The sequence below is a fragment of the Patella vulgata genome, chromosome 1 (assembly GCF_932274485.2).
Source record: "Patella vulgata chromosome 1, xgPatVulg1.2, whole genome shotgun sequence".
NCBI lineage: Eukaryota > Metazoa > Mollusca > Gastropoda > Patellidae > Patella > Patella vulgata.
This window is the reverse complement of record NC_065879.2, coordinates 12,674,700-12,697,930: the sequence shown is the minus strand read 5'-3', so window position 1 is coordinate 12,697,930 and position 23,231 is coordinate 12,674,700. Positions and strand designations below refer to the sequence as shown.

At 34.3% G+C, this 23,231-nt stretch overlaps 1 protein-coding gene across 1 annotated transcript in view; it reads right to left on the bottom strand.

Moving 5' to 3' along the window:
• Positions 1-1,506: 1,506 nt before the first annotated feature.
• Positions 1,507-23,231, bottom strand: part of LOC126808662 (serine/threonine-protein kinase Nek7) — a 28,372-nt gene continuing 6,647 nt past the window's right edge. Inside the window, exons 2-9 of the mRNA XM_050533585.2 lie at positions 17,746-17,942; positions 16,722-16,784; positions 15,656-15,766; positions 14,774-14,882; positions 12,695-12,802; positions 12,086-12,180; positions 9,918-10,031; positions 1,507-9,181 (exon numbers count right to left, since the gene is read on the bottom strand). Of these exons, the coding sequence (XP_050389542.1) occupies positions 9,047-9,181; positions 9,918-10,031; positions 12,086-12,180; positions 12,695-12,802; positions 14,774-14,882; positions 15,656-15,766; positions 16,722-16,784; positions 17,746-17,916 (906 nt within the window). The 5' untranslated portion in view covers positions 17,917-17,942 and the 3' untranslated portion in view covers positions 1,507-9,046. The remainder of the gene's footprint in view (positions 9,182-9,917; positions 10,032-12,085; positions 12,181-12,694; positions 12,803-14,773; positions 14,883-15,655; positions 15,767-16,721; positions 16,785-17,745; positions 17,943-23,231) is intronic.

The following is a 23,231-nucleotide window of genomic DNA, read 5'->3' as shown; positions in this document are numbered from 1 at the left end:
ACTTGCCATTGTGGTTTGAACTTTTGGACTGTTACTGTTCTAAGGTGACATTAGTTTTGCAAAGATTGGTTCAATTTTCCCCACTCCAACGTGTAGTCATTGGTTACCCATAAATAAACAATTACACTTATACCAATAGCAAGGATAATTCCACAAGCAAAAGCTGCATACATCCACCTCACAGAGTGTTTTGCATATCCCTTTGCCTCATGATATCGGCTCCTGTTATTATATTCTTTAGCTTCCCAGGCGCTATGATTCGCAAAAACACCGAAAAAACAACAGAACAGAACACTAATATATGAGACAATGATAAGTTGATTGGTACTCTTCCAGGGTCGGGGAAGTATTTCCTCCGAATCTACTCTTCGGACTAAATAAGGAAACACGGTATTGGATTCGAGATTTCTGTTCTCTTTAGTGTTTTTAATGTGAGGCTCGATGGAAAAAGACTCGACGGCTTCTTCCTCGTCATCTCTTGTTGCTCTGTTGACAATTAAGGAACTCATATCCACAGAATATGGTTGTTCATCCACTGGATGAGATTGTTGCTCGACTGGATTAGGTAATTGTTTATTGTCCATGGTACCTGTGTTTATTAAATTGCCATTTTCTTCATCCATGTTGGTATTATGAAACGAGATGATTTCACAAAACAGAAATTCAGTTTAATATTGTAAAATAGTGTTTTTCAACAGTATTGGTCCGTGCAGTTGAATAATAGTCGACTGTTTAACCGCGAACATAGCTCAATGCCAGATTACGGCCTTGAACTTCACAGAAATCATTGATCGCCAAACGAACCAACTGTGCTACTATACAAATATATATTATATAGGTTAAATACCGATACAGCTTTTGCCATATCAGGGTGATGATATTCATCACTACATATTATTGCCCGATAATAACACGCACTCTCTATTCTGCTACTATTTTAATATGCCGTTTAATAATAGTAATTAGTAACACGGTATAATTAAATATTGGTCAAATAAATATTTTTACCGGGGACCATTAAAATCATATATTCATTATTATTTTTACACTACCCCAAATATGCGCACACTATACTGTTTTCGCGTGAAACTCCGATTAATTCACTAAATCGTTCAAAGGATTTTCTACAGATCACCTTCCGTTTTCAATGATTCTTATTCCTGAATCAATCCTGTTTTCTATAAATTCCAACTGAATCATCTTGGTATTCAAGACTAAACCATCCCTGAGTAGTCTCGATAATCCAGCCCCCTGGCTCAACACTATTCTTCCGAATGAAACCAAAGATAGGTTTTAAACGTTTCCATCGCGATGCCACTTCATTATGAGAGCGGACGTTAAATACGGTTATTGTGCACACACCTAATATCCTGTTGATTATAGATATTTACTGAATGAATGACCAGTCTTTGTTGGATGTTGCAAAAAAAATGGTTAAAAAAATTGGTGCCAAAAATTGTAGTGCGAGATATCAAATACTGATCGAGTAACTTGAGACAAAGATGATAACGTTGATAATGTTTTATTTACAGTGTGTTAATATTCTTCTATATTTTAACAACTCTATAATAGATTTCTTTCATATAAATTACATTTTAAACACATCAAAATCTACACAGTACTAACAATACAGTTATAATAATAAAAATACATGTAGGTTAAAAACATTTCAAATTGCAATCTGGTGTCTTATTCACGAAAACTTATCCTAAAATAATTCAAGAATGCACTCATTTCATTATAGTGGAGATTTCAAATCCTGATATAAATTTTAGCTCATGGTGGCCAATGGAAGTGCTGCATTCTTAAAATATTTATGTTTAACATCTGGTGAATAAGACTCTCAAGCCTATATAAGGGAATCGGATCATGTGACTCGGGTTAACACAATTTGATTGGTAGTTCTTCAGGATCTTAATAATAAATAACCTATAATGACATGAGACTGATGATTTTTTTTTTTTTTTGAAATCCCAGTTTTGGTTCTGGAAGAGAACTCAGCAACCACACACTTAAATCATTACAAAATTTAAAGGTAGCGTTGTCTTTTGCTATTAATTAGAAATTTCTTAGTAGAATAATTTTGTTTGTTTCCATGAAACAATTCTGACTTTGTCTTTGGGAAAGGGCCTTATTATACTGAATATATCAAAACCTAAAATGTTTGAGCTTAGAGCTTTTGAGATGTGTAACCCAATAATATCTTTTATTACCCCATCCCCTTCCAAAAAATAGAAAGAGAGAGAATGCTAGGTTATTTCTGGACTAACACATGGTTCAATTTTATTTCAATAATTTGTTTTTGCAGAGTCTTTAGCAGTGGGAGAAAACTAGGGGACCCGGAGAAAACCCATGAGGTGACCCTACTCCTTGTCACGGCACTTGATTTAATAACTCAATGCCCCCCCACCCCCAAATAGGAAGTAAAGAGTTCCCAAAGAACTAAAAATCAAATTTATGTGGCCTATGTCTCTAAGAAAGGAATGTATATATACAATGACAAAACATTGTATTAAACTTCACTTCATATAATAATACACACAGCTCTTTATAAAACAAAATATTATAATAAAATAAACAATAGCTGGGACGGAATCATTTCTTGAACCAATCAGAAAAAGTATTTTGATCTCCTAACCAATCAGAATATGTATTTTGATCTCCTAAGCAATCAGATTAAGTATTTTGATCTCCTAACCAATCAGAATAAGTATTTTGATCTCCTAACCAATCAGAATAAGTATTTTGATCTCCTAACCAATCAGAATAAGTATTTTGATCTCCTACGTATTTCACATCTTCTAACCAATCAGAATGTGTAGTTTACATCTCCTAATCAATTAGAATATGTAGGTTACAATTCCTAACCAATCAGAATACAGTCACCACAGGGCACATTTAAAAATTTAATAGCCATAATTATTATTAAAGCAAAAATGATGATGACACAGATGACATCACATATATGTAATAACTTGTTTATCGCCTACTGTTTAAATGTCATTTCTGATTAGTTCAATATCACAGTAAGAGACTAGAGAAATTATTACACACCACATATAATACATGCATATATATATATTTATAATTTAAATGTTTAACAATGTGCCTTACTGCTAACAAAGGCCACACGCGAGGACCTAAAAACATATGTTGTCTACCAGGAAAGGCCTGATACATCTGTCATTAAATCTGGTCCTTGTACTATGCCAAATTCAGCTCTTTTCTTCATCTTAATTATATAAAATCATGGTAAAAATCTAAGAATTCTTCAGGAATTATTACACAGTGCTGCAGCCACAATTCTTACATTATGTATTTCAGGGCCCAGTTGCACAAAGCTAACTTAAGTTTACATGCACAAAATTCGATAGAGCTGTAATCTTCTCATTGGCTATGAGAGAAAGAAAAATGAGGTTTAACGTCCACTCGACACAAACTAGGTCATTTTGGGACTAACATATGGTTTAATTTGAAGTCTCAAGTTCTCTTTGTGTAACAGGGCTCTAGGCAGCAGAAGGAATGTACATATACATGAATTATTTTTCAACTTTTCTCACAGAGAATAAAAACTCATTTAAAACCATTTCTATGAAGAATAAAATATAAAACAACTGCTATCGTTCAAAGACTCTCTTGTCGATTATGTCCTTTAAAGCAGCAAGCAAACAAAAATCTGATTTGAAATTAAAGAATTTGTAGAGATAATCCATTTGATAAGAAAGTTATTTGTAGCCAAGCTGTTTGAAGATGTAATGCTGAACAAAACAAACAAAAAATATTTCCAATTAATACTTTAAGGTAAACTGGGATATAGCAAATAAAATATTTCTAAATGTATAGTTTGTATAGGAGCCTAACTGCTGACCACAATCTAATAGACATTAATATAAATCTATATTTTACATAGGATAAAGGTAGCCACAACTTAAGTTAATAAACATTTGTAATTTACATAGATCAATGTGACTACAACCTATAAACAGTAATATAAATCTATAGTTTATATAGGAACCTGGTAGCCACAACCTAAGTTAATATAAATTTATAGTTTACATAGGATCAATGTGACTACAACCTATAAACAGTAATATAAATCTATAGTTTATATAGGAACCTGGTGGCCACAATTTAATAGACATTAATATAAATTTATAGTTTACACAAGAACCTGGTGGCCACACTCTAATAGATATTAATATAAATTTATAGTTTACACAAGAATCTGGTGGCCAAAATCTAAAAAACATTAATATGAATTTATAGTTTACATAGCATCAAGGTGACCACAACCTATAAACAGTAATATAAATTCTCTAAAACAGCAATTTTACATTAATATCAATACTATCATATCACCATTGTGAGTAACTTTATGATTTATTAAGTTTGGTCCTCACAAGTCATGGAGAAGAAACCCCACAAAGTTTGGCAGGTGACTCTACTCTGGGATCAACAACACACCACTTGACTCAAGGATAGACCTTATGATCTATAGCACATGCATTAGAAAGTCCATAATACTTCAAACATTGAGATCTATATATTAAAATGGCACAACAAATATGTATGTGTGAACGAATATGTATTTAATGATCCAAAATTATGACTTCTTCATTAATGATCAAAGGATCGGTCCTGGAAAAAATTTAAGCTCTTAATTTATAATCCTAGAATCTTTCCATGAAAATACAAGTTCTTAATTTATAATCCAAGAGCTCGTAATAAATGATCCAAGAGTCTTTCCAGGAAAAATACAAGCTTCTAAAATCCAAATCCATTTATTTATAAATAAAGTTTTTTAATCCTATACCTATGAATAATGAAAGAGTGAGAGAATGTATTTTTGGCAATTATAAGCAGTTTGAAAGATAAAAGAATAAAATATGTAAAATAAATTTTCTAGTTCATGTATAGAAACAAGTGCATTTATATCAACAAGAATACTATATATTTTTAAACAGTAATTGTCAATACTGTATTATCATTTTTGAAACAATTGATCTGGGTCTTCATTATAATCACTATAACGAATCCGCCTTTAGATTAACCCTTTATCACCTGTAAATAGCAGGCTACCCCAAATTCCTGAACAAAATTATAGATTTTGTGATCTTTTAAAATTTGGTTTTGTCGCTCATTTTCTCAACTACTAAACTGCCTCATAAAATTAGTCCTTAAATAGGTGACAGCTATTCCTGTGACTATAGCCGTTAGAAGTGTGACAGGGTGAGAGAGCAGGGTTCGAGTTCACAAATTATTCTCAGACTTAAGCTAAGAATTTACTCAACTGTCAATCACTGTTTATGAGAAATATCTTTGATCCATACACACAAAACTTTACACATAGTTTCTTATTGGTGTATTTGATACATTAAAACAACAAAATAAGGTGAACAATTTTGAGTAAATTCTTAACTGAAGTCTGAGAATGCTTTGTGAACATGGGGCCAGTTGTTTTGGACTGTTCGTGACCAGGTGCTAAAGGGTTAAAGAGTATAATATATGTTGTATATGTTGCAGATACGATCCAGGCCTATTCACACAAAATTAAATCAAAATATTTCAAAGATGCAATACTTTTTATCAATGATAGTTTATATTCGTTAAATATTTCAGTTTTAATTTCATGCCATAAGCCACTGATGGTATTATGACACAAGTAAAATATCTTTGATCTAGGCCTATACACTAAAAATATTTCAACGATGCAGTCCTTTATCAATGAAAGGTTATATTCGTAAAATATTTTAATTCTGATTTTCATGACTTAAGCCCTTATTGAGATTACAACAGAGTAAAATATCTTTTATCTAAGAGCTACTAACACCGTTTAGTGCTATTATTCATGATTTAAAGACCATTCTATCACTTGATCACCCAACCCCCTTAATAAGATTACAACAGAGTAAAATAACTTTGATCTAAGAGAAACTAACAGTGTTTCGGGCTATTATTATGATTTAAAGACCACTCGATCAATTGATCACCCAACCCCATTAATTAATACAGTAAGACTAGTAATAGTTATATACAATATAATTTAAAAACAATAATTTAAATCTATATTAAACAATTTCTAATTCACAGCAAGACAAAGTTTAACTCCATATTGTATTCAAACAATCTGATTAAAATACAGATCTACCTTTCGTTTCGATTTTTATACTTTCGATGGCCTACACTACATGAAGATTTGACCAGTTGTACATTGATTAATCAATCAGCATTGATGTTTCTCTGGGGGTCAGAGCACGCCAAGAACTCGTCGCATGACCGTTTCATTGGCTAATTCCTCACATCAACTAGAATGCCTGTTATATAACAACTCTTCCAGATACAGACAAGTAAAATGAAATTTTGAACTATAAAAAACGAAACGAAACAGGATCTGTGTTTTAATCTGATTGGTATTCAACAGTTTTATATGTGCAATTTATTTGGGTTTTTTTTATTTATAAAATAATAAATCAATGCTAGCATTTTATCAATACAAAAAATGCTAATTTTCCTTTGATGGACATCAGTATAATTATTGCTTTATCGTACATAGACCACAAATTAAACAATCTTGTTTTCTTATGCTTAAAAACGTTTGAAATCAGTTGCTGTTCTTCTTTTTAATTTTGAGAAAAACAAAACAACATAAACACAAAAACAAACACAATGACAGACCTTATGATACAAAGCGCACAGGCTAGCCATTCGGCCGTCAACCCCCCTCAAAATTTATAAGCTTTCATTTTGTACAACTTTGTCAAAGACTATGCTTTGCATTCCTGTAGACCCACCATCAGACAATGGATCTCAATTCACAAAGGTAAAAATGTAATCACACTATTAGGAAAAAGGGAGAGAGAAATGGGGTTTAAGTCCACTTGACACAAACTAGGTCATTTCAGGAAAAACATATGGTTCAATTTTATTTCAATAATTCGCGTAGGAGTCTAATTAGCAGTGGGAGGAAACCAGAGGACCTGGACAAAATCCACAAGGTTGGACAGACGACTTTACTCTTTGTCAAGTACAAGCAGAGAATAGAAACAATGCCACTTGACTCAATGACAGACCTTATGATGCAACATGCACGCGTTAACTCAAACCCCGGAGATAATCAAGGCAGTAGGACAGACGACCCTACTCCTTGTCCCATACAAGCGGGGAATCAAAAGCAGGCCACTTGACGCAATGACAGACCTTGTAATCGGACGCGCCCGTGTTAAACCGAGCTCCAGCAAAAGAAATATGCATTACTGACTTGCTTGTCACTTGTATTAGCACACTATACTAAAATCATCATGATCCATCTACAGTAACAGTGATTTAAGCTTTTTTGTGGGAAACACTTCAACCCATCTACTGAAGATCGATTTCAATTTCGTACAAGACTACTATGTTCCCATCATGGTGAGTTATTGAGCAATGTTAAACATCATTAGAATCATGAATGTGACTTATATAAGCAGAGTTTACGATCATTGGAATCATGAATGTGAGTTATATAAGCAGAGTTTACCATCATTAGAATCATGAATGTGAGTTATATAAGCAGAGTTTACCATCATTAGAATCATGAATGTGAGTTATATAAGCAGAGTTTACCATCATTAGAATCATGAATGTGAGTTATATAAGCAGAGTTTACCATCATTGAATGAAACCATGATTGTGACTTATATAAGCAATGTTTACCATCATTAGAATCATGATGATGACTTATATAAGCAGCATTTACCATCACTGAAACTGTGACTTATGTAAGCAGAGTTTACCATCATTAGAATCATGATGGTGACTTATATAAGCAGCATTTACCATCATTGAAGCCATGATTGTGGCAGAGTTTACAATGCAAAAGATTTTATTAGGTTGATAAGAATCATGTTTACAATCAACAAAGATTTATTTATTAAGTTGATTGGATCCATGATGGTGACTTATAAGCAGTGGTTAAGTGTGCATAGATCTGTGGTCATACGAAGTGACATATAGTTCATAAAACAAACAATACTGTCCAAGTTTAACAAATTTTGTATCTCAAAATTTGGCGGTTATGTATACATGTAGGTTAATGACATTCACAGTGTATGCAATTCACAGTGTACGCAATGCACAGTGGTTTAAACACTTGCCCAACAGTGCTGGAAAGAACAACCGCAAATGCACATGAGATTAGGGCAGTAACATAAAACCATGGAAACGAAATCAGCCAACTTCTTAAACCACTTGGCCACCCATAAATTCAGAAATATGGATATAAAAAAAAACCCAAGTACGTGCATACTATGGACCAGGAACCGAACATGATGTAATCGCTGCCATCTTGAAATTGTGATGTCATATAAGAAGTCGAATTTCGTGAATCGCTGTTTAATTGTCCAAGGTGCAATCATACCAAGATTCACGTCGATCGACCTTAGGCTTTTTTTCGAAGAGCATCTCCCCAAAGAACAAGAAGATGACCAGTGCTTGGGGCCAAGGAATAAGCACACCAATCAACCATGAATTTGCAGGGCCCTAGGTGGTTTTTCGAACGATCGGGGAGTCACAGTGGCTCAGTGAGTGAGACGTTGGCTCGCTAACCTGGAGGTCCCATGTTTTCAATCCTTGCTTTGGCCGAGAAAGTTCATCGGGATTTTCTGACGTGGTTCCTCCTTGTCAGTGGTGCAGGACCAAGGGCCTGGCAAGGGATAACATAAAGTCATTTGGATGAGATGCAAAACCAAAAGATCCCTTTGCAGTTTGAATTTGAGGTAAAAGTAGGCTGTAGCATTGCTGCCTGGGCAAAATTTTTATATGCCTGTTTTCATTAGCCCAGTCGGAGCAGAACAGTAGGACGTTAAACCCCATTTCTTTTCATTTATGTTTTTCAAACAGTGTCGCTCCACAGAAGAAGAACAAGATGAAATTGTTTGTAGCCAAGTTGCTAGTCCAATATGATATTCACCATACCTTTACATATCCACCAAAATTGGAGTTACAAAACTTCTTAACAAGACAGTAGTAGATAATAATAATAATATTAATAACAAGAAAATTGTGTAAGTTACGGGGGAGGAACCGGTGAAGGATTCTCCATTTGAAAATGTTGATACATCTTCTGTGCAAGACTGTAAACATATTCTATACCAGGTCTCTGTTCAGGGTTGGGGTTAATGCACATCCTCACTAATTCTCGTAACTACAATAATAAATTAATAAATAAATAAATTGATTAAAGGGGCATTAAGATAAAGAGCTGACAGTTCTCATTATAATAGTTAAAAGATAGATAATGAAAGTGGAATATGCTGAAAATTTCAGTCAAATTGCTTGAGTCTGAACCAAGATATTAGCCATTCAATTTTAAGCTTGATCATCGTTACTACTGTTGGTAAGACAATGTTCAAAGTCTTTATTATCCATTTTTACGTTAAAAATGTATTCAAATCCACTAAATAGAGTAGGCTAACAATGGCATCGAGAGTTGATTATGGTCTTGATATGTTAACCGATGTCTAATAACATTTCAGGCCTAAAGAAAGACCTGCAATAAGGCAGATTTAGCTCTTGCAAAATATATGTTAAATTTATAAATTGATTACTAAATAAATTATTCATAAATAAATAAAAATATGAACATTAAATATAGATAAGTTGTGCTAATCTGAATTGTCAAAGCTTCCTTCAAATGCACACTAATGAATACATGTACACCAGCCGACCTTGGTATTTGCTTAACAATCTATTTGCTTAAGCCAATATTTGTGACAGAAGAAACATCTTATTTTCATGTATACAATTTTACAAGCTGGTAAAGTAGAGAAACAATCATAAATTTACTTTTGAGTAGATTCTTCATAGTGGTATATGTACTTTATTATCAAACTCACCAGTTGTGATTTATTACTTGTAAAATGTAATAATATTGACATTACCTCATCTGAATAAATATCTGCTGGTAGAGGAGGGTAATCACATTGTTCTATCTTTTTACACAAGGAATATAAATTCATTTTATCACCGTAGAATGGGGACTGGAGGGCAGCCATCTTTAAAATAAATATAATACCAAGTGGTTAAACATTATGTTCCTTTAAAGCTACGTTCCCAGAAAAGTATTTATCGGGTGGTTATTTCCAATAAAAGTATGGCAATTTTGGTACATACAATGTATGGAAAGTAGAAATATTCAATCTTACTAGAAAAATACTGGATTCCCTGGAAAACACTCATGGGGCGCATACATGACAAAAATGTACGGGTTTCCCTAATCGACAACCCGACGATTAGGAGTGTCTGCACGCGTAACGTCGAAGGTTGCACGCGGAGATTAAGCGCTCGATGTACATTTTGATACACTTTATGAAGATTTAGATGTACAACACTTTCTGAGAAAAAAATCACGGAAAAAGACTCGGGCTGTGGATAATCCGAGAATTTAATTAGGCTTCGTTATTTGTAATAAATAGTCAGTGATAAAGGCAACATCGTCTTTTGTATGCAATGAATTCTCCTCCGACATCGCACTCGTTGTGTCCGTGACACAAACATGACCTCTTTTGATCGAGTTTTTATAGCCGGCTATTCCCTGACAATTGCAATGTTTTGAGAAGGATTTGAAGCAAAATTATGATAAATTAATTAGTTTGAATAAATATGTTTTTAGTCCAAATATTATATCATCAAATCACCCAGTTTGTACCCCGGAATGTATCATTAAGTATTATTAAGTCATCTATTCAACCCATAAAGCCTTTTTTTTTTAAAGAAATGAAATGAATGGGTTTTAACATCCTACTTTTCTGTGCCGACTGAGCTAATGAAGACAGGCATATGCCATACAGTGTGCAATGAGGGATATTTTGCCCAGACAGCGGCACTATGGCCTACTCAAGGATTCTTTTTACGTGCACCTTGTTTTTTTTTTATCCCATCCAAACAACTATACATTGTCCCTTGCCAGGCCCTCTGTCATGCACCAATGACAAGGGGAAACCATACGACAAATCCTAAACAAGATTTTTCAAACTGATCGAGGGCCATATAACTGGCAGTAATTATCGGAACTCGCTGAAAATCAACATGCTTCTTCATCTCATGACCTTAAACACTGTGTATGAATTCAAAGGCAACTGGATATTAACTTTAGCCTCTGGACTGGCAACAATATAGGAACACATTTCAATGTGGGCGTATAAAAATTAAATATGGCACAACATGAATTTTGTGGTCTAAGGGGAGATAATATGGTTCTAAGGACAATTGAATAGAGTCCTCTCCCTTTGTGCTAAATATTTTTAGGACATGCATTTAAATAAACACAAACTCGTGTTACACATGAGACAAAATTTCTAAGGATTGAAGATATTTACTATTCTAATGTAAAGGGGAAACTAGGCCCCAGTTTTACAAAACATTGTTCGCTTTATTTTAACTAAAATATATCCCTTTACAAAACTTTTGTTTTAATGTATCAAATACATCAATAAGAAACTATGTGCAAAGTTTTGTGTTTCTGGATCAAAGATATTTTTCAAACAATTATTGAAAGCTGAGTAACTGTCTGAGAATGCTTTGTGAAAAAGGGGCTTGGAAGAAAAATCCTGATGAACTTTCTTGGAATCTGAGACATGCTGGTAAGAGATCCAGCACCACACTCAAAAACACAACCATTAGTTCAGTGTAGAATTGAATGATGGCATCCAGAAGGTTTTTAACTCTTTAGTGACTCAGAGGTCTGATGTCATAATAGTAATCCGTGATTAGGAGAACATTTTTGTGTAGGCCTAGACAATATCACTGTTTTATTATAATTTTTCAAGAAGAAACAGTACTATTTTTAACTGTCAAAATGTCAAACAGGAAGTAAACAAACGAGTGAAAGTTGTCTAATTATAAGGTAAGTAACTCTCATTATCCTAGGAACGTAAGTTTCATTCGGCTAACCGTTTTTGTCGATAAAAGTCGCCGTGGGTATTTAACGGTAATGTTATAGGTGACGACAAAAGTCGCATAGAGTAGCTGTAATCATTGTCTATTTATTGTGAGAAAAAATAAATAAGTTGATTATCGGAGATGAATTAGGACGTAAATTGATTCCTACCTCATAAAGAAGACAGCCAAGGGACCATATATCAGATTTAAAATTATAGCCATTTTCATGTATTCTTTCTGGTGACATGTAGTATGGTGTGCCAACTAAAATAAAAACAAATCATTTTAACATTTAATTTTGAAAAATGAAATCGTTTTACATTTATAAGTAGTTGTTGTGATTAAAACTACTAATCATCATTCGAAAGAAATCTGAAATATTTTAATACTTGAATCTCTAACAATGATGCAATTGGAAATTATTGTGGACAACATATACCAAAGGCCTGTATTGAGCATTTTGCACAAGAGATTGTTGCTGACATGAAGTTAGGTTGTCTATGACAAATAGTCCATACAAACAGTACATCAATATTTTCTACAGATATATTTTCAAGAAGATATAAAAATTGTTGAAATGATTAACTGTGACAAATACATGTAGTCCCTGGAGTAGCGAGCCTCTATAAACAGAATTTGACAGTTTCTTTTTCTACAGATATGTTTTCAAGAAAATATAAAACTTGCTAGTGAACACAATATAAAACTTGCTAGTGAACACAATAAAACTTGCTCGTGAACACAATAAAACTTGCTAGTGAACACAATAAAACTTTACCCAAGGAATGTGCTGCTGTTGTTTTGGAACTGAAGAATCTACCAAGTCCTAAATCACCGAGTTTAACGACACCCTGAGCTGTTATAAATACATTTGCCGGTTTTATATCTGAAAGGTAAAATAAAAAATATTTGTAAATTACAATATCTGTAGAGAAGTTACTTCCTCAAATACTTTTATCAATTTAAATGCAGTACTTCCTACATGAAAATAATATACTATAAAACATAATATATTTGGGCGACTCTTTTTAAATGCAGTACTTCCTACATGAAAATAATATACTATAAAACATAATTTATTTGGGCGACGTTCGGCGCGATGGTGTAGGTAGGTGGTCAATTGATCAAATGTGTGTCCTTTAGATCACAAGGTCTGTGATTAAGTCGGGGGTTGGTTAACGAGCGTGTGTTGCATCATAAGGTCTGTCATTAAATCGGGGGTTGGTCAGCAAGTGCACGTTGCATCATAAGGTCTGTCATTGAGTAAAAGGGTGTGGTTTTGATTCTCTGCTTGTACAAGGGGTAGGGTTGCCTGTCCAATCTATGTTTTTCTCTGAGTCCTTCGGTTTCCTCTACACGCAAGCAAATTATTGAAATAAGATTGAACCATATGTTAGTACCGAAATGACCAAGTTTGTGTCAAGTGGACGTTAAGCCCTCTCTCTCTGTCATAAGGTCTGTCATTAAGTGTTGTGGCTTTGAGCCAGGTTGCATGAGTTCTCTCTGTCAGCTGTTCTCTTCAACCACTTCAAAAGAGATGCTCGAATTAGCAGAATTACAACTGAGTGAAGTGAAATTCAGTACCGTCACATTTCTCTCAGTCCTGACAACAAAGATGGTGTGCGTAGAATCGGGACATAATTAAACACAACCAATATGATTCAACTGTCATGGTTGGTTGATACAATTTCTCATGCAGTCAGCACATGCATGGCAGCCTGAAATTCCCCTTTTCACTATTTTTGGGATTGAGAGAATTAAATTCCGGAACGTTTCAATCGAGTATTCCCATACATCCCTAATTAATGTACCTGTAAATGCTAAGTACAGTAGAATCTGCATTAAGCAGCCACCCAAGGGAATTTTCCGAACTGACCGCTTAACGGGAGTGGCCTCTTAATAAAATCATGGTGCTTTTTGTGCTGACATAAATTAAATAATACGCTTGGATGCATTGGAAGCGAACATCAATACTTGCATCGGAAAATTTGACCATCGCTGAATCTTGTGCCGAACGAAAATTCTTAACTCAAATCTCAGACATAACTTCTGTAAACTTGTCATTTTGTACCAACCTTCGATACTACTGTCTACCATTGTGATACATTCGATAATATTTATCCATTTTTGTGAAGAAAATTGATGAATTAATTTTATTTTATCAAAAAAGCACATGAACAAAAAAACATCGCTGATTTTATCACCTATTTAGAGGGGGTGTAACTCTGTATGTAATATTATAGGCAGCGCTAAAACGTTTGTTTAACAACAAAGTGGCAATGAAAAAGAGATACTAGATAATCGTGACAAAACTCAGTACTTTTATTTTATTCAATTAGTATCAAATAATGTGTCGTTACGCGTGAAAACAATGAGCAGGTTAGTCGTTTAATAAAACAAAAGATTAATTAACAGATACTCCCGGGTTGATTGTTATTTTTACATTTCTTTTTACCTGATCAGTGGGGGTCCAGTTAATTAACTACTACTCACGGGATTAGCGGGGTTGATACAAAGAACGACAAGATGGTATCATTCAACAATGGCCGTTGAATGGGCGATGTTTTGTTGAATTTATTAGTAAAATAGTGACCGCTGGCCGCGTTAGAGGAGTGGCCGTTGAATAAAGAGATGAAACAAAAGAATTTTTACGGGGGGGAATTTATCATGACTGCTTACAAGGAGATGTCGCTGAATAGGAGTGGCTGCTCATACAGATTCTACTGTATCTGAAAACCTTTTGCTGTGAATTTTGCTCAAAGTGTTTGTATTATTGTAGCAAGGTTAGTCCAGGATGTTAAATTGAGTATCCCGCTTGAATTCAGATAAATGAAGATTGTAATAATATTTTCCGTACCTCTGTGCATTATGCGTTTGGAATGCATGTGTAGAAGGGCCATACAGATTTGTACAAAATATTTCCACACTGTTTTCTCAGGTATAAGTCGACCTTGTCTTTTAAAATGCTGTAATAACAAAGTGTAAAATTAGATGAATTAAAGATACATTAGTTAAGAGCTAAATCTGCCTATTGCAAAACTTTCTTTAGGCTTCAGATTTTATAGATATTATTTATTAGACCTTTATTTACATGACAAGCCCACAATCAACTCTGTAGACCCCCAGATGGCTTCGATATAGCTTGGATTTAAACGGTCGTCCATTTAACAATTTAATCAATAAATGGCTGACCAAGCTGACGTTTACCGTTAGACACTGACAACACTACCAGAGATTGCCGATGAAAGGCCGGCCAATCGAGGGTACCGTCGCCATTGAGAATGTTCCTTGACAATCGATAATATGTGGGTGATATTATCATCTGTCATCAAACGTTTGGCAATTCTTGGAGATAGTTGATGCCTATTTCTAGTCCAACAGTGACAACTTCATTCAGAATAAAGTAATTTGACTGAAATTTTCAATATTTTCTTTTTTTATCATATATTTTGAATTACTATAGCAAGAATGGCCAACTCTTTATTAAACTCTTTGCTAATGTATCTTTAATAAACTTGAAGACTGCGTCTAAATACTCCTAACTATCAATAAAACGGAGTATAGGTACCGATACCTTTATATCAGTAGATAAATTTACCCTAATCTACCCAAATCCACCATTATTTCATCAACTCCTATCAAAATAATCATATCGATTATTGTTAATATTTACCATTCTATGGCAAATTGTCATTTTTAAAAATGTGAAAATAATAGATCAACAAGAGTTAATATTTACCTTAATCATTCTTGATAAATCACCGGCATCAGCTAATTCTAATACAATATTTAATTCATTATTTTCTATAAATGATGCTAGATACTTGATAACATTATCATGGTTCAGTTGCTGTAAAATATTAATAACATTTTATTTCAAATCAAACATCATAAAATCTTATTTGAAAGAAATAATTGAAAGGGATATATGTTTCAATACTACACATGGTCATTTTGTGACTAACAGTAAGAGAGAAAGAGAGAGAGATTAACATATGGTTCAAACTTATTTTAATAATTCGCTAACGTTTAAGCGTCTTTAGCAGTGGGAGGAAACCAGAGGACCGGAGAAAACCCACGTACAACCGGGGAAACGCAACCAAGTCAGTTGACACAATGAAACACCTTATGATATAACAGGCACCCGCTAACCATTCGGCCATCCAACAGTAATGCTGTCAGAGTAGACAGTCGCAGTTACGACTACTCGTCAAGGATTCTTTTACATGCACACCAACATGTATATGGTTGAACAAAGGCTTTTTGTCTCATTAGAATGACTAGAAAACACTTTATATACATGTACATGTACTTATTAGTGTCACAAGTAGGAACCAGGCTTGAAAATGCCTGAGATTTTTCTAGACTCTCTCCAGAATGTAACAAAGAATACATTGTAAACCTTGTTTTAACATCTTGTTATCACCCTGCACTAGAGAGAAAAATGGGGTTTAAATTAAACTCGACTAAAACTAGGTCATTTTGGGACTAACACATGGTTTAATTTTAGTTCAATGATTTGCTTGAGCATAGGGATCTTTAGCAATTTTATTTCAATAATTCACTTTAGCAGTGGGAGGAAACCGGAGAACCTGGAAAAAACGCATGAGAGCGGACAGGCAACCCTACTTCTTAGTCACGTACAAGCTGGGAATGAAAACCATGCCAGTTGTCTCAATGACAGACCTTATGACCCAACTTGTATTTGTTAAACCACTAGAAAAGAGCCCCACATCCGTGTTTTGTTCATATTCCATAGTTCATAACTATTTAAATTCTGTTGACAACAATTTTGTTCTTCTTACCTTAAGTAAATCTATTTCTTTAATACAATCTTGTCTAGCTTTAGCATCCATCATTTCAAATATCTATCAAATATAACAACAAATCAATGAATATGATGAATAAATGGATGAAATGAAATCGGGTTTAAGCTGCACCAATGCTGTTGGCTGAGAAAGTTCATCAGGATGTTCTGGCGTGGTTTCCCCTTGTCAGTGGTGCAGTCCAGAGGGCCTGACAGGGACAGATATTTAGTCGTTTGGATGAGATGAAAATACGAGGTCCCCTGTGCACATTGGCAGGCAAGTAAAAGATTCCTTGGCCAATGGAATTTGATATAAGAGTAGGCCGTAGCACCATTGTCCGGGCAAAATTTCCCTCAGAGCATACTGCATGGCATATGCCCGTCTTCATTAGCCCTGTCGGAGCAGAACAGTAGGATGTAAAACCCCATTTCACTTCAGTTCATTACTACTGAACAAGTACAAGCACAGGAACCGAACATGGAATAAAAGCAGCCGCCCTTAGGCTTTTTTCAAAGAGTATTAATAATTGTACCCAAGAAGAAGAACAATCAGGTAATATAAGTAGCGTTTGGGGACCAGTTTCTAATCTAAAAATCTAAGACCACTGTACTATTACTACTAAAATCTTAGACTACTGTACTATTACCCCTAAAACATTGCAGTCATAAGTAGAGAACTGTGTCCTGACTACACAACCACACCAAACCCTTTCTTAGTTCTATATTTCAGCTATTTTCTCCTTAGTTCTATATTTCAGTTCTATATCAGCTAGCTATTTTCTTCTCAGTTCTATATCAGCTATTTCTTCTTAGTTCTATATCAGCTAATTTCTTCTTAGTTCTATATCAGCTAATTTCTTCTTAGTTCTATATCAGCTAATTTCTTTTAGTTCTATATCAAGTATTTCTTCTTAGTTCTACATGTATATCAGCTATTTCTTCTTAGTTCTATATCAGCTATTCCTCTAGACGTATACATGCATCAGCTATAATTTCTTGAAACATTAAAATACACAACTTACCTGTACTTTCTTCAAAGCCACGATTTCTTGATCTACTTTACATTTTGCTCTATAAACTTCAGAAAACTGTCCTTTGCCTATCTTTTTATCGATTTCAAAATTTCCTAGTCTGGCATAATAATTATCAGGATCTTCGGCTGTTTCCAACTCCATGGCTTCATTTGCCATCATGTTTCACCGACTGTTGTGGTCAGAATCTATAAGTAAACAATTGGATCAATAATAGCAATTAATCAATAGTCTATTGGTGGCTGAGGTATGAAAGGTTTAATTATTTATACCTGAATGCATGACCAGGTAATTAAATGTGTATAAGTATGGCTTGGATAATCCCTGTTAATCCAACTTAAGCTTCTTGAGCTATATATAACAACCACACTGATTTAATTATACTAAACAACACAGAAAACTAATTATATCACAGATTACCTGTATACAAATAATATTATTCATAATCAAAGTACACCATACTAAACTTACACTGTCTACAATTACATCTAGCTCTTTTTGAGAACAGACATTAACCCAGTTGACCGACATTTTAAGTGTTAAATCAACGATTTTAGTAGAAAACACTCAGTATATTTCAAGAATTTTGAGAAAAAGGTTTAATTAGGCTTTTGGGAATTACAGATGTGAACCAGAGTAGGAGTGCATTACAAAACAGTATACTAATTGATGTATATGGCTGCCATTTAGGGCAGAGATCTACATGTGCAGAATGATTTCACACATGTAGGTTAGTAGTTACTTTAAGTCATTGATCAGGTAAGGGATTATGATTATCTACATGTACATGTACATGTACCAGTAATTTTTGGCTTGGTTTTCTAAACTAAATGCTAAGCCTAAATAATCAATTTGTCAATTAAGTACATTACATGTATAGAAAGTTGTGAAAAATCATATATTCTTCTGATTTAGTTCAAAGTTTTGTTTTACTTGTCTTTACTACATTAGGATCTAGAAGAGTTGTTATATTACCGGTGTTTTAGTTAAGTGAGGGATAAGCCAATGAAACGGTCTGTTACGGCGACTTCTTGGCGACTTCTCTGTGGGAAAACAACTAGAAATGTCAAAGCTGATTGATTAATCAATGTCTGACATCATAGGGTCAAAAGCCGCTCATAAACACCTCACATGACCTCCCACTATAACTTGTCAGATCTTCATGTAGTGTAGGCCATCGAAAGTATAAATAAACGATACGAAATATTGATCTGTATTTTAATCAGATTGAGATCATCTGTAACTTCAGAGAGAGAGAGAGAGAGAGAGAGAGAGAGAGAGAGATGGGTTTGAACGTCACTCCACACAAACTAGGACATTTCGGGACTAACATATGGATTAATTTTATTTCAATAATTCGCTTGCGCGTAGAGGTCTTTAGCAGTGGGAGGAAACCGGAGGACCGGAGAAAACACACGAGGTTGGACAGGCGACCCTACTCCTTGTCACATACAACTGGGGATTCCATCTGTAACTTCAACGGACTCAATATGAAAGTAGGAAAACAACTAATTACAAATAAATCAATGACCAAAAGAGCAAAATGAAAACTTGTAGGCTGTGACAATCACATGAAATCAAATCTAGATACATGTAGAGAGTGATGATCTGTTGATCTTCTTGTATAAAATAGTCCTTCGGATGAGACGGAAAACCGAGGTCCCGTGTATACATTGGAATGCACGTAAAAGATCCCTTGGCAGTTGGAATTCGATATAAGAGTAGGCAATAGTGCCGCTGCCCGGGCAAAATTTCCCTCATAGCACACTGTATGGCGTATGCCGGCCTTCATTAGCCCAGTATAGGAGCAGAACAGTAGGACGTTAAACCCCATTTTATTTCTTGTATAAAATATATACAGCATGTAACTGTTTAATAATATGGAGATGGTTTCAGAATTAATAACATGTTGTGTATCTTAAAGGTAGCCGTATTGACTCAGTGAGAAGATAACTCACTAAACCGAAGGTGCTGTGTTAAAGTTAATTACACTTAAACATACATTATGCAAGAGCTAAATCTGATTATTGCAAGTCTTTATTTAGGCTTCAGATGTCATAGAAATTATAAATTAGATCTTTATTTACACAACAAGCACAAAATCAACTCTGTAGACCCACGGATGGCTAGGATTCGGCTTGAATTTAAACATGATTTCATTGATTGATTAAATTTTTAAATGGCATCGTAAGTGGAGATTAACCGTTAAGTTGACGCTATACTCCCGGATATTTTAGATCGAGGCTAAATGATAGAGTGTACGAGGTGAAGTTGCTGTTGAGCGAGGCCGCATGTCAGTCAATTTGATTGAAAGTTCGATATATACGGCCTTGATATTATGTTTAGTTGTGGTTAAAATAAGAGTTTGGATGTCGGTATTATACGCTCTTTTGTCACTTGCGTTTACAGAAAAATTATGGAAATTAATAAACATCACAGCTAACATCACCCCAGTTGAATTGCAGCCCCATTGGATCACTGTTTTCTATTTGTCTGCTTCGGGAGTTACATAGGCCTACCAGTTACAGTACAAGAGTACACGCAGGCTAACAAGAAGTCGGCTATAATTATACCTCATTGATTTGGTCCATTCCTTTCAAACTTTCGCTTCTTATCTATATATTAAAAGTCTTATTTTTAATTTGTAGTAAAACTAAATGTGATACAAATTAAATTGCAACCCCGTCTCAAACCGAATAGGCTAACGGTACCACAGCCATTGAAAACGTTACTTGATAATCGAGATTATGTAGGTGGAGTTAACGCCTGTCAATCAAATGATCGGCCATTCTCGGAGACGGTGAAGAGAGTGTTGACTCCTATTTCTAGTCAAAAATTACAATGGTGATAACTTTGTTCAGAATAAAGTAATTTGACTGAAATTTTCAATATATTCTTCTTTCATCATCTATTTTTGAACTTTTATAGCAAGAATGGCCAACTCTCTATTAAATTCTAACATAATGTATCTTTAATATACATGTACTGCAATATATGCATACAATGGCACTGTACATTAATAAATTAATACAATATATAATTTATTACATACATAAATATAAATATAGTATACTAATGATTAATAAATTCATGAAGGTCCTTTGAAAGAGATACGTTTTAGTGATTTTTATATTGTCAGGTAGTGTATTCCATAGCCCTCCATAGCATTCCAGTGTTGGCCAAGAAAGTTCATACAGATTTTCCAATGTGGTTCCCTCTTGTCAGTAGTGCTGTACGTCCCGTGTATACAATGGTGCGTAAGTAAAAGATCCCTTGGCAGTTGGAATTCGAAACAAGAGTAGGCCGTAGCGCTGCAGTCTGGGCAAAATTTCCCTCATAGCACACTCAATGGCGTATGCCCATCTTTATCAGCCCAGTCGCAGCAGAACAGTAGGACGTTAAACCCCATTTCATTTCAAGTTTTCACAACCTGCTTAAAATCAGATACAATTTGGTTTTAATTTTATATGCTCTTGTCCACAGTTTGGAGTAGAAATGATTTATTATGTCCAATTTATAGTTGGTGCAAAAAAGTAGGATGTTACATTTCATTCTTTATGCTGAGATTGTGTAGATATATAGGACATTAAACCCCATTTCATATCACTTCTCCTTTTAAAACAACACATCCTTGTTAATTAATTAAACAAGGTCATACATGTATGTTGTATTTAATCTTAAGTGGAATGTCTAAGTCATGAATTATAAATACAGTGAGAAATAAAAGACAGAAAATCAAACCAGTCATAATGGCTAGAGATAACCAATTAGCAAATAGGGAAAAATAATCAGACACGATCAATAATTGTAGCATTCCAAGCTCTTAATATATACATAGATATAATAGGTATGGATCATCTGTAACAGTATTCATAACCACATGGAATGTTTATGTTTTTAACTCTGATCAATGTAGCTGAAAGACACAACCAATTGAAATCTTATTAAAAAAACATACCAGTAGAATTCCAAGATACAAAGAGAGAGAGAAATGGAATTTAACGTCCACTCAACGAAAACTAGGTCATTTCGGGACTAACATATAGTTCAATTTTATTTCAATAATTCGCTTACGCGTAGGGGTCTTTAGCAGTGGGAGGAAACAGGATTACCCGGTTAAAACCCACAAGATTGAATCCGAGATACAAATACAGATTATGTAATGAGTAAAAGTGCAGAGACCTAGAAATTGACACAAATGGGTCGTAATGCATATAATCATGTAATATAAATGTATATAAACTGATTTACATTCAATCGTTTCCGTTTTTACTCTAAATTCAAATCAGTTTAGTTCGGCAAAATATGCCAGAAGTCTCAATCGAATGGGAATCTCTGGTTATTCCAGTCTACACCGATAGTATTTATTGTGCACGTTCTCCAGATGAGAATATGGGTCACCGTTTGACATGACTTGTGGAATATGTTTAGCCTCGTTTTTCGAGTCCCTTGTTACAAATGGCGCTGAAATGAATCATGCTACACGATTCGTGTACCAATGGTAAAATGTTTATTTTGTCTTAAATACTGCATATCAGAAGATCATCTTTTCAAGAACACAACATCAATGTTAATTTAAACTGACAAATAACTCATGTTTTTAATGTCGAAGACTTTGGATTATATTGAGTTAGAGACTTAGCTACTTTAACTCTGATGAATGTACATGTAGCTGAAAAACATACCAATTCAAATCTTATTAAAAAGATAGGTTGCCAGGCAACGAAACATACGCTCACAGCAGCTAAATCGTCTGGTCAGTCAACATTTTGTTGGTAATGAAACATTTATAATACACTAAAATCTGATCACGAGTAACAACTCATTAAGTAATTATCAGAAAATCATCAGAATTTGTTTGGCCCATGCTAAAGTTTAGTATACAAAACATTTAATACCATGGATTTAGCTGTTCAAGTTACCAAAAATCATTGAAAATCAATATACTTGTTCGTCTCAAGACCTTAAACTCTGTGTATCAATCGAAAGTCAATCGAAATGATTATATATCGGCGTAAACACGATGTATAGATATAAAATCAATCAGATGATAACTATGGTCTCTAAAGCATCCACAAGATTTTTCAAAGTGATCTGGCAGTAATTATCGGAAATCTTTGAAAATCAATAGGTTTCTTCGTCTGATGACCTTAAACGCCGTGTATAAATTTAAGGTCAATCGAATATTAACTTTAGCCTCTAGAGCATCCACAAGATATTTCAAAGTGATCAAGGGATGTAACTCTGGCAGTAATTATCAGAAATCGTTCAAAATCAATAGGCTTCTTCGTCTCATGACCTTAAACACTGTGTATAAATTTAAAGTCAATCGGATATTAACTTTAGCCTCCAGAGCGTCCACAAGATTTTTCAAAGTGATCAAGGGACATAACTCTGGCAGTAATCATCAGAAATCGGTGAAAATCAATAGGCTTCTTCATCTCATGACCTTAAACACTGTGTATAAATTTTAAAGT